We start from the raw sequence: 13568 nt of genomic DNA on the forward strand, positions 1-13568 counted from the left end.
ATTGGCCAGCTCAAAAGAGAGGGGAAAAGGGCAATAAAATGGGAAAAAAGTTTGGCCTATTCCAACATTTGAAAGTGCATCGATCCATTTGGTGACGCCACCAATAAAGGGGCAAAAAGAAAAGATAGCAAAGTGAATTTGGACAATGTTCTCATCAGAAAATTATTGTTGCAAAATAATGTTTGGATTGAAATTTTGAGGCTGGCTGTGCTTTTGAATTCTGTGGTGCCGCAAAGTGAGAGAGTTGAATTTGAATACATAGTTCAATTTAATGGACAAAAACTAAAGATGAAGCAGCTGTAAAGAAAGAGTTTATGGCAAGGAGCCAAGTGTTGAGGCTTCCAATAAAAGATGTTTTTAAAGTTTAGTTGTCAGAATTGTACGTTTCGCAATTTATTCTAAAACGATAGGAATTTATTGGTGAATCAATGTTTAAACAAAATCGGTGATGAATCGTTTGATTCACGATTCGATCCATGCAAATAGAAAAATTGTTTTGCATTTGGCAAATAGGAGACCATTTTTAAATTAATTTTTATAAGAAAAACAAGAATAAAAGATTATAGAGTGTTAAATAAGAAAAATCTGTATTTTCACGCAAAAGTTAGTTATTTATTGATTAGTTGTAATTATTTTGAGTTGGAGCATGTTAACCATTTTTTTTCTCATTCTTCTCAACATTAAAATAATCATTCTAAAGATGTTAAAAGGCTTAAACTTCCAAGTATTTCGTTGTATTCTGTAGAACTCACAAAAATCACTCTTGGAGGAACTCTTTGGATTATGAATATACTCTCTCACAAAACCCTTGTGCAAATTTTGTTCTGCATATATATATATATCATCAAAACACTTGTACAGATTCTTATTATAATCTGGAAATGTGTAATCTACAGTCCACAATTCAAAATTTAAAACATAATTGGTTCTCAAATGTGAGATACTAATTGAAGAGTCCATAGTCTGTAAATTGTTTTTCTTATAATTATGTTCTGATATTCCAAATTAGCAATTGGTGTTATGATGCTTCATTTAAGTCTATATGGTGTTCAATATGGCACTCGCATATCTATTTTCAGAACGGTTGTAGGGATTGAGCAATCCCTCTATCTCGTTGAGGCTCCTGCTATTCGAACTCCCCATAACCTCTGAGGTGTGATACCAGTTGTTGGATTGAGTGGTATATATCATCTCTCCTAAACCTATTGGTGCTAAAAATAGCTTCACTTAAGTGTTTTAAGGAATTCAAACTGCACCTGCAACCTTGTTTTCAGAGCGATTGCAGGGACCGACATTATGTTACTAATTAACATTAGCATTCGATATGAATGTGTACTTATAATCTGTAGAACCACGTATGTTTGATTAAAAAAATAAGAACTAAAAAAATTCTGACCATTAGATTTTTGGGTGGTAAGGAGAATAGGACAAGCAGGGCGGAGGGAGTAAGGTACAAGTAGGGTCACTTGACTTCACTCGCTTTGATTTTTTACAAGGATATTTGGTAGTTTGCAACTAAATTTAGTTATTTGACCCACCAAATTTTTTAAATCAAATGTATAGAAATCTCAAGAGTTCTTTTCTTGTCTAGAGTTTATATGTAGTAGTACTATGAATGGTGCTATCATGCATCGTTTTAAAGCATAACAAGTCGTTGGGTGGGACCAATTGTTTTCTTTTTTATTGACAAAAGTAACATTTTATTAGGGATGGGGGAAACGGATTCCAACCAAAAATTGGAAAATACAGCCTGAGCGACAAAGCCCAAATACACACCTAAAAGCCTAAAGTGCCAGAAAATAACAAATATAACTCAAAACACCCGAAAGACCTACAAAATCCAAATCAAATAATGAAGCTCAGCTCAAAAAAAACCCCAAAACTAGCCCTAACGACATTTATCGTTGGGACCCATTGTTAATCTATGTTACATTTATCAATGCATATCTACCCTATAATTATTCTCTCAATTAAATTATTTCTTTGGATCAACAAATAAATAAAATAACTTGCATATATATAGGTTTTGACCCTACTAACTAAATTTTTTGGCTCCGTCTAAGAGGACAAGCGATGATAAATATATCAAAAAAACAGTAAAATTTTCACAAAAGAGCTCACATGATCGTGCTCAGTGTGATTGCTTAATTTTGATAAGGAAAACTATTACTCTCTCTTATTCCTAAAAGTACCAAAATGAGAAGAGGGAAAAAAAAAACGTGAGTAAAATCTAAAATCAAATCACACGCCTACAATCAACATCTGGAACGTGACATGATAAAAAGCAAATAAAGTTTAGAATTTTGGCATATTGTTCGTATATTATGGAATGTGATTGAAAGCCGTACGTTATAAAACTCGGTGTTCGTCTAATGAACCGACTAATTTGTGGGACCGCCCACTAGAGGGGTTCAATAAAATCGGACAAAGTCCCATATGAACTAGGCCAATAGAGAATTGATAGCATGCAGGTGAGAGTTGAACCTCCAGATCATATGAAGCGTGTGTCTGCAACAAATACACACTAGACATCGATATGTTAAACCTATGGAGTTTGGCAAGCGAGAATGAAAAAAAAGAAAAAAAAAAGTGTTTGTCCTTCATGAGATCGCATGTTTCAAACCCTCGGAGGCCATCATTCCAAACTTTGAGACAACTGGAGGGTTTTGCCCAGTCATTAACTTCAAGGTTCTGAAATCACTTGAGGTGCGCGCAAGCTGGCCCGAACATCTGGTTATAAAAAAGACATTGAGGCCTTTTTCACTTCCCAATTGTACCAACTTTCCCGTCACTTTAGAAACTAAAGACAGAACTATTTGCTTCTTTGGCAGAGAGCCAAGTTAAAGTGTGTTTGGCTTGTTTAAACTGGCCTACGACTACAAAAACCCTGCCCCTAGCCAAAAATAGACAGCAGGGCCACTGGAGCAAATGAAAGGGCTTCTCCCAAAATTTGCACATTTGAGAAGGGAAAATATTAGAGCAAGTGAATTGGCTTCAATATGCCAAATGACCCATTAATTGCTTTACTACTTTTGTCCCTTTTGACTTTTCCCTTTAGGAATTATGGAGATATGAAAAGTTCGAGCAGGTTAGCAAGTTTTATATGGAAATTACAACACCAAACAAGACCCAAACTTTATCATTGATCATTGGAATTGCGTGTAGCCAAAAATAACATGATAGCTGCACGATTCGTTTTCACTTTCCTTCAATGAGATATGCAATAAAGAAAAAGAAAAAAAGAAGTACAGCAACACAACTTTCGGACGCAACTATATTCGGAGCCGTCTGAGGTACGTGGGTCGACGTGCATTGGAGGGCTCTAGATGCAGTTGTGTCCGGAGTTATGTTTTAAAATTTTGTTCCTATCCTTGCTCAGAAACAAAACATTAAAAATTCATACAGAATGATGTGATTGGAGTGTGAGTCTGCCATTTTAAACTAAAGAATCATCATTATCCGTTAATGATAAAAAAAAAAAAACTATTTTCCCACGCTATTATGGTGAAAAATGGTACAATGGGCGTAGTGTGTACGTTATGTACTCCCTTAAATCACCTTGTAATCACAACATTCATGCATAAATTAAACTCGGTAATTTTAGTGTTAAATTCAAAACTTTTGTATAAAAACTCATGATATTTTTAAATAAATTCCTTAGCATCAACTTTAAATCCATTTTGTATGCTATGAACTCTTGTATGATGCTATGAAATTTCAAGGAAATGTTAATGAACTCCAAATAGGAGGATGTATTGTACGTAACTCTTTCCTATTCTGATAGTACATTTTGTACGGAAGTGATGGGAGAATATTGGCATTTTTCCTTTCTCAAGTAAATTTGAATAAGACGAAGGGGTTGGCTTAGTGGTTATGACGCTCTCTCACCTAATAAGACGAAGGGGTTGGTTTAATGGTTGTGACACTCTCTCACCAGGTAAAATGTATAGATTCGAGTCTTATCTCTGCGAGTTGCAGCACCCCTTCCCCTACCCCTCTTATCGATTGACACAAAAAAGAAGTAAATTTGTATAGTTCCACATTTGAGAGACAGAGAGAGAGATCCACTCTTACAAAATAGGATTTTTGTGCAACTGTATGATGTTTTTGTAGGGACCCGGCTTCGCTTGAACTATAGAGAGGCTTTTGTCGTTTCGTCGTAGCCATTCATAAAAAAACTCTTCCAGCGAACGACACTCTGCAGTCTAATAAGAGACCGTAGAGAAGCCAGTTTCTTTTTGTAGCATGGAATGGAAAAGACAAGACGACACCCTTTCAGATTTCTAAAGGCTACATAAAACGTTAAGTGATCACTTGGTGAATTATCACACCAATTATCCTTAAATTATTGCTAGACAAAATGCAATTGCTAATTTGCTACCCCTTACCTGTCATCGAAGGGAAAACCTAATTGTGAAAATGTACATAGTATTTGGGTGTTCAAAAAAAAAAAAAATTTTGGGTGGACATAGGGCAATCTGTTTTGTAAGCCGGACTGGTGAGCAAATCGAAAATGAGATCAGGTGGATAGGTCACCAGTTCTTTCGCAACCTTGATGCCATTCTTTCGTAATAATAGTAATTTATGAAATAATGCATAAAAAATAAAAGAATATTACTGCTATGGATTTAAAAATTAAATGTACCGATAAATACACCGGTTCAGGTCAACTAAAACGTGTGACTTTTAAATTTTGAATGAAAAAACATTATTTTGAGATAAATGACATGACTATAGTGAAGAGATGTTTAGAGTCCCATAAATATGGGCCCACCCAACTTTAGGTAGGACAACGAATGACAAGCCTCTCGTCGATCTCACATGCCAATTTTTTTTTTTAACTCTAACCATCTACTATATTTAATAGTTTGTGTTGATGATTTTAATATACTGTCATCGCAGTTCTAATTGCCAGTGTTTTGCAGTTGTTGTGGTATAAATCACCAATGCTTAGTACTTCTTTGACCAATAATTATATAACCACATATACACACAAATTCACACTTTTTAGTGGGTTCCACACACACTCGAGATGTAGTGTATGGATCCCAATATGAATATAAATAGGTTTGTGTAAATGTTTGTGGTTGTAGAATGATTACTGCTTTGACTGTCTCGACGGTTTAACTGGTGGACCTTTTTTTTTTTTCTTGATTTTTACAAAATAGAGCTGTTATATGCATGAAATGATTTTGGATGGTTGACTGGAACATAGACGAGTCAATGCTTCAATCGGTCGAACCGGCCTATCTAGTCCGGTTTTTAATACATTATAAATAGAAGCATTATGCTCAGCCATGAATTTATGTAGTGGTACGTAATGTAGGTGAATAATTATTCAGTAGTTTCTTAGGGCATTCACGTGGTGCTTCAGATATGTATCATTAATCCAATAACACATATTTATGTATGTATGATTCATATACTTAGCCATAGGCCTCATGAAATTCGTGGTGTTAGAGTGTTCCGGAGCACCACGTAGCTAACCATTGAATAAGTACACGTTGTGGATGCTTTCTTACGGAGGCGAAGTGCAAGTCGGACAGAATTAGGCTCCGTTTGTTTGGATGTAAAATATTTTTTACCTATTTTTTAGTGTTTGATTGTGTAAAAAATTAGGAAAATATTTTACATGTAAAACATTTTCTATCAATTGGATGAAAATGACTTACCCTTAAATCATCCGTAAGTTATTTTCTAAAATGAACCCAATGCCCTTCTACTGCAATTCTCACTGTTTAGTTTTTTCAATCATCAATCATGACTCACGTTCAATTCTAATATTCTCAGATCTCTCCACCGTTTAAAGCCCCCCTCTCTCTACACTATTTTGTTGATTTTTGAAAATATTTTTAAGTGCCAACTAAACACCGAAAAATAAAAATTTGAAATTTGTTTTCTGAAAAAATATTTGACATAGAAAATATTTTATATTATAAAACATTTTACATTGAAACAAATGGAGCCTAATTAGTGTTGAGCAATAGACCAATGATCAATTGCTTGAGAGTTGAGCGTTGAGCGTAGCAATGCTTAATTATTTTGGGTATTGTATAAATTGCTTTTTCTCTCCTCAGTTTATGTACTTATTAGGCAAATTGATGAATCACGTATTTTTTTGTACTATGTGATTGTTTCGGGTTTTCGAATGATCATGTGGATCGAGCCATCTTATTCTTGACTGACAAGTGGCCGGAGATCTTAGAATGCTGCATCGCTCTTGCTATGATGTCGTCTAGTTCTGAATCTGGATCGAGCCATCTTATTTTTGATTGGCAAGTGGAGTGTAATTAGCGTGCATGCTGCGTCGCTCTCGCTATGATGTCGTATAGTCCTAAATCTGTTTAATCTTTGTAATCACTTTTCAAGATTTAATAAAGTCTTTTCTTCTTCGTTCTCCAAAAAAAAAAAAAAAAAGTGTCTAGACATTATACACACGTGCATAAAGAAGGTGTAACTATTCTAACACAAATAAAACGTGTCGATGATAATCTGCTTCCAGGCATATAATGTGGTTAATCATCTCTAGATAACGATGTTTAATTAGTACTATTATTTTTAAGTCAAAGGTTGTTTTCCTTGTGAAAAGATAGGCTAAGTGGGTATGAGAAAGGAAACACTGCGTTCTTCATAAGGGCGCATGGTCGTATCCCAGCAGGAAGGCTAAACGTTCCAAATCTTGAGAGCATCGGAGAGTTTGCCCGGTAGTTAACTTCAAGACCCCGAAATTAGTCGAGATATGCGAAAGCTGGCTCGAACATCTAATTAGCAAATAAAAAAGGGGGGACATGAATGAAACTTCCAATATAGTGTTACGTAGTTACGTAGCTCACGAGCACTCCAAGAAATTAAAGTTTTTCTTCAATGGTTAGGTTGGTGATAATGGTGAAGCATTTGTCCAGGACTTCCGGTTAATATCGAAGGTAATGTTTTTTTTTTTGACCGTAGGATATTAGGGATTAGCTGTTAAGTAATTATAACGGGAGTCGGGCACCTCTTCCTCGAGGACTCGAACTCAGGATCTCTTCCTTAAGAGGGAGAGTACAACGGGAGTCGAGCATCTCTTCCACGAGGATTCAAACCTAGGATCTCTCCCTTAAAAAGGGAAAGTAATGAACCAACCACTGTAGTAGGTGGTGTTCTTTTATCAAAGGTAATGGTGAAGCATAATTTCAATTTGATTTGTAATTAACTTCGCCGTAATTGGTAGAACAACAATTGGTATACATGTTTTTTTTTTAAATATCACGTGCTTGGATGAAGCTAAACAAGTTAATTAATTAGGGTGCTTATTTTAATATCACATAGTATGGTAGGAAATTTACATTCAAAAAGTTACAATAAACACAAATCACGTGACACCCGTGATCACAACTAAATCAATTTCAATACACAACGACGCAAAATATAATACGGGGATTCAGGGAGCAAACTTTGATTGTTTGACCTCTCCGAAGATACTAGATGGTGATTTATTGTTTTATATTTTTTGAGTACCATGACATTAAAACAATAGCGTTCACATACCGATCTATACACAATAAAAACAAAATCTTGTTCCATAAAAATAAAAAAACCACTGTGACATTGGGAAATATGACCACAATTAATGGGTTTTTTTTTTCTTCAATAAAATGCTATTGATCGTACAGTGTCACGTCATTTTTTTATTGGAGCTTTACAATCAAGTAATTCGATCTTTCACAACATATTTGACGTGCCATATTATCTCTTCAAGATAAGTTAGCTTTTTTATCTTTTCTTTTTTTTTTTTCCCCCTTTTTGTTTGATTAGTTACTTAAAAGTTTACTAAGGATAATTCGTGGCCGTCACCTTTTTAATTATTTGAACAATTTATTTGAGAGATCACCACAAATGACAACTTGTTGTCATCTCAGCTCTAGTGAAAGTAAAAAACTAGCAGCAATTAATTGAAAAGAAAAAAAAAATTCCTGTAATTAACAGAACCTTGACATCATGAATCATAATAGTACTTCAAAAAAAAAAAATTAAAAAGGGCAAAGTCGACATTGACAGCCGGTAGTTTGGGTTATGTGCGGCTACGCTCTTTACGGTTCAAAAATGTGCACATAATATCCATGTGGTTTGTGGAGTGTGCACATAATACCCAATTCCTTCTATTTTAACGGAAGTGATCTTAAAAAAAAAAAAAAAAAAACAGAAGTGTATTTTACACACCTCCTAAATCTAACCAAAATCTAATCCGAGCCATTCATAATGTATTAATCATAGAATAGAGCATCTCCTTAAAATATCAGCTCCATCAGACATCAATAACTCTCTTTTTTTTTCTTTTTATCCACAACATCAATAACTCAATGATCTAACTAATTCTTCTCAGAACGAATGATAAATTTAAATTTAAAAATTTACCTCATAATAAATTCGATTCAACCGAGATTTTCATTTTTTGATCGACTTGGATTTTGGTATGAATGTAGTACTCGTCAAACTCTACAATATCAACGATTCAGATCCAATTTTAGCATAGGGGGAAGGATTGGTTAGATTCAAGAAAGAAGAACAATAAAAGGGAGAAGAATATAAGGGCATATCGGACTTTTAATGCGCGTTCGTCACGCTTGACATTATATTATATGGACGGAATTGGGTGTTATATGCACGCTTCACAAACCATAGAGATGTTATGTGCACACTTTTGAACCATAGGGAGTGTATCCGCACATGACCCAAACCACAATGGGTCAAAGTGGACTTTGTCCGAAACATAAGAAGAACATGTTTTTACTCTGTTTTCTTATTAAAAATTGAGAGGCAGAGTGGTGGGGTTGAGATTTTGCGAGTATCAACATTAGGAGAGTTTAAAGGCATTTCTAGATCATTTTTTTTTTTAATTTTAAACTTTTTTTCCCTATTGTACCGATTTCATGTCACCATCTTCCTCAATCCGCCGGTCAAAATTAAAAGCTCGAAAGAACACGTACTCTGTATTAACTCGAATTTGGTATCACTTCATAAAAGAAACAATGGTACAGGGAGAGAATCGACCAACCACGTTAAATAAAAGAAGTTATCCGATGAGAAAAAAGGGAAAGAAAGATCCGGGTTACACCTAGAGGAGTCCTAAATGGGAACTCTGGAAATTACACAAGGGGGGAATATATATAGTTGCTTGATACACAAACAATATATATAATTCGTCAAAGGAAAGTAAATACATACCCAGAAAGTATTCACAGATAAATGTATGGAATACTGTCTGATAACGCTGCATTCATTTTGGACGAGACGCGCGTCTCCACCAGAATGCATGCAACGTTATCACACTGCATTCTAAACATTTTCCACAGGTACATATCGTTACGGTGTTTTTAGTTAGACAGACACTGGAATTTCCATATTTGGCCTAGCCAGCGGGAAGTCTCCGGTCATGCCACATCCGTTTGGATAAGGGGCCACCGGACAAACCATTGCTCTGAGCTTTGCGATGTCGATCACTTGTTCAGCTAGTTCAGGCGGCGGCGGCGGCTGCTTCTTCTCCTCCTCCTCCACCACCACTATCACTTGGTTTTTCAGTTGTTCAGCTGGTTGTATTTTCTCCTCCATAACAACTTTCTTTGTTTTGTTCTTATAAAAAGCATAAAGCAACATCTGAACAACACCAAAGAAGAAGCCCAAGACATTGGGAATCTGTATATTTGAGAGAAAAAGAAAAAAGGATCATTAGTTGGTTGATGGGAAAATAAAATAGGAATAGGTTACGTGCGGTAGCTTTATTGTGGTTGGCACACTTACAGCAATGTTATAGTCGTTTATTAGAAGGCCATAGAAGAACCACATGACCGCGTTGAGTGTGAGAGAAAAGGATAAAGAAAACGGCATGAACTCCACGCTCTTGGTTCGTATCACTTGTTTCTGCAAATGAAAATCACAAAGAATCATGAATAAGGTCAAAGAAAACAAAACGACGTACGCCCAGGATAGTTATAGTTTTTTTGTGTGTCTGTGTGGATTGAGTTGCATAGTTACCAATATGCCGAGAGGTGCTGCAAATACGCTCACAGAGAAAAGCAGGCAAATCCAACCAACAATTTGGACGCGTGTCGGGCCTTTTACAAAGTGAGTTGTGATGAGGATCAACCCGAACCCTCCGATCATCGACACAAGTAGTTTCACAGTCTGAATCTGCATTTTTAGGCCAAACGTAAAATATTAGTCGCGAAACTGAAAGATCCGTTAAGGAGAGAAACTATATATATGATCTTCTAATATTAGTTCCTAATTTCTAACCTTCTTGGGCGCATAAAAGATGAAAACTCCTATATAAATAGCCTCTATAAAGCAGCCGAAGGAGTTGATGGTGATGAGGAGGGTGGCATTGGTCTTGAGAAATGCGTAGTACATCAACAGCATGGCACTGAACAGGGCAACCACGTACGGAACGGACTGGAATCCTTCGGTGGATTTCTTCTTGCGTATTTGGTAAAATGTCGGCCTGAAACGAAGATTAAAGAGCGTTAAACACTCCATCGAGCAGTGGGCCGGGGAAAGGGAAAAAAGAGAGAGCTAGAGAGCAGATTAATCACTTACAGTGGCGAAAGGAACACGAAGAACGAGATAGCGTTGCCTATTAATAAGAAGAAAAAAAAACAGAAGGAAAGCAAACGCAAAATCGTTAGATATGCGTATTTGCTCAATCATAGGTTACAGAGAAAGGTTGCAATAACAACAATAAATAAAGAAGAACGTACATGGTGGAGTTCCCACCATGCATTGTGTATGTCTTGCACCACTTACACTATTATATACAACATATAGTTAAGGGAGGAAATATCTAGTAACTATACATGTCCAAGTTGAGAAATTAATCTTAGAGCCAAATTAACGCAAAAAAAAAAAATCTCCAGAATAACATGATCTCTCGACGTACACTTCCAAAAACGAGACATGCAAGAGTAATTTGTGTTTCTGCTTACAACGAACGGGTCGTGAACTATATCGTATGTATGGGTATAAGAAAAAAATCCTATGCAAAAGAAGATGTTTGTATAGTATTGCCCTACAAATGAAAGAGAAGAACAAGGAGTAGGAAAAGAAAAGGTGGCAATATATACCTAGAAGGCCAAATACGAAAGCCAAATTGTGACCAGAGAATCCTCCCATCTCTCTCTAGATTAAAATATCTCTCTTCTCTCTCTAGCTAGATACCTTAATAAAATTTCTCTTCTTGCACAAAGCACATGTTGCAAAGAATTGAGTTATGAGCCCCCTTTATATAGAGAAGGTAGCGTGGGACTCTGTAGCTTCTTCTTGAGTATGGAGGAGGGTCAATATGGAAACCAAACAAATATCGAGTGCAACGATGACACCATCTTAAGTGTGGTGTCATCCATCGACGAATTTTATTTCGAAAATATTGATGGGTTATTGTTGTTATCTAGCTCCCACTTACTCAATTATGAAGCGGTGAGTACTTCGACGTGAGGTGTTTTATTAATTAGTTGGTGATACTATTAGCATTGGGTGGAGTAACCATTATATGGATGGAGCAGTGTTAATTTGCAAATGCTATCAGACGAGTTGTTATAATCTGGCTGGCTATGGTTTTAACAAATTCTTACATTATTGTCCCAAAATTTTAATCAAATCTTAGCTTGCCACCGCTAAATCTTTGTACGGTATAATTCGTTGTAAGTTCTTGAATTATTTGAATTACCGCTTTTCCTTCTTCTATTGTTTTGAAAACGCGCGCGATGCATATGCAAGTGATGAAAAATTCGCGGTTTCATACATGCAGAGTCCTCAATTGAAGAGATCTACAAAAGAAAAGAAAAAAACGTAAACTGCCATATATATTCAATCAACCGCATGCCCTTCTTTATTGATGATATATAATGCTACTACAGGTACAACAAATGATGCACAGCAGCCGCGTACAGATCGTTTTTGCGCCCGTCTCGGGTCCTGCAAAGATGATCGGAGTCGCTCATTTTGTTCAAAACACTAGCTTATGTTTTAAAGCAAAGTTGGATGATTTATAAACGCCCTTCTTGATATCGGATTGAGGTGATTTTTTACAGGGGACCCTAAACGAAATATTTTGAACAAAATGAGCAGCTCCGATCATCTTTGTGGGACCCGAGACGGGCGCAAAAGCGATCTATACGCGGCTTCTGTGCATCATTTGCTGTACTTGTATCTTTACTGTTGATGATATGTGCAAAACTGTGGTGTGTTCTGGGCAGTTTGAATTCATGGATGTTTATGTAAGAAGCAAAATATGAGCCAGTTTCAAAATAGTCGTTCACTCCATGAAAGAAGCGTTCCCTCACATAAAAGTACTAGCTAGCTAGGGGCGACGCGACGATACACACTCCTATTTAGATGCGACGGGTATGCACTCTTTGAATCGTTTTGATGAATTCGTAATATTTCAGCTATAGATAGAAACTCATACCATTTGCGTAGCAATTCATAATATCTGCAAATAAATTCACGACGTTACATTTCCTCAAAAATTCGCAACAAAAAAAAAAAAAACTCATAACCTATTTACGTAATGAAATCAAATCAGACGGTACTGTTATGTATGAATTTACGTGCAAGTGTTATGAAATATATCGCGAAGTTATGAATTGAAGATTAATGTTCTAAATTTTTACCCAAAAATTTTGATGATCAATCCAAGGTTATTCAAATTAATTTCAAGGAGGTACATACCGTACACACCCATAATAAAAATGTGTTTTTGTCGAATTCCCCAGAAATAGATATTTACTCCACCAATGGCACAGTAGCTAGGCACTAATTTTTTTATTAAAAAAACATTATTTTCTTCCAGAAATAGATATTTACTCTTTACAGCTGCTCAAGAGATTTTTTAACCTCCTTACTATCAAAAAACGTGCTTTCCTTCCTTCCTTCCTTCGCTTGTCTTGGTTTGTTTTAACCAACGAGACAAAAAGTGTAAATGGGTAGCGATTTTCACGCTACCTTTATTTACCATCCGCGCTTCTCTCTCTTTTTTTTTTTTGTCCTTATTTGTATGAATTTACTTTGTTAACACTTTCAGAAGTTCACCTTTCCACACATGAAGGGACGATATAGTAAAATCCCACAAAATAAATACAAAAATGTAGATTGAATGGTAAAAAAGGGAGTCTTAAATCAATTCTCTAAATGCATTGAATTTGCCAAATCATTAATTATTATTACGTACAGTTGAGGAGTACAGCCCAAAAGCTTAAAAAATTGTAATAAAATTAAAAAAAAAAGGCACTTTCCAACATGTCACCCACCAATATTCCAATTGGCTCAAGGGTATATTTTCTTTTTATGGAAGAGTTTTTTTTTTGAACATCTTTTTTATGGAAGAGTTAGATCCCTCCATCTTAGCCCTTAAAATTGTGCTCCTTCTCAGCACAAAAACAATTTTAATTAATCCCAGGCCTGAAATGATCGGACGGCCAATCGCGTCGCACCATGTTGGATCAATAATTCAGTGGGGGTCACCCCTGTGGGACCCCATCCTATGTTCATGCTCCCATTGAGGAAGGTTTAATACTCAAGTATAATCCAAATTTTGT

The 13568-nt window shown here is 35.9% G+C and overlaps 1 protein-coding gene across 1 annotated transcript; it reads right to left on the reverse strand.

Annotated features, from left to right (window-relative positions):
* Nucleotides 1–8942: 8942 nt before the first annotated feature.
* LOC131335215 (bidirectional sugar transporter N3-like) lies at nt 8943–11240 on the reverse strand. The gene is made up of 6 exons (XM_058370475.1): nt 11097–11240; nt 10573–10609; nt 10273–10477; nt 10012–10167; nt 9778–9897; nt 8943–9672 (listed from the first exon to the last, which is right to left on the reverse strand). Exons 1-6 carry the CDS (start codon nt 11143–11145, stop codon nt 9358–9360), a joined length of 882 nt encoding a protein of 293 aa, XP_058226458.1. The 5' UTR covers nt 11146–11240; the 3' UTR covers nt 8943–9357.
* Nucleotides 11241–13568: the final 2328 nt, after the last annotated feature.

The sequence above is a fragment of the Rhododendron vialii genome, chromosome 8a (genome assembly GCF_030253575.1).
Source record: "Rhododendron vialii isolate Sample 1 chromosome 8a, ASM3025357v1".
Classification (NCBI taxonomy): Eukaryota; Viridiplantae; Streptophyta; class Magnoliopsida; order Ericales; family Ericaceae; genus Rhododendron; species Rhododendron vialii.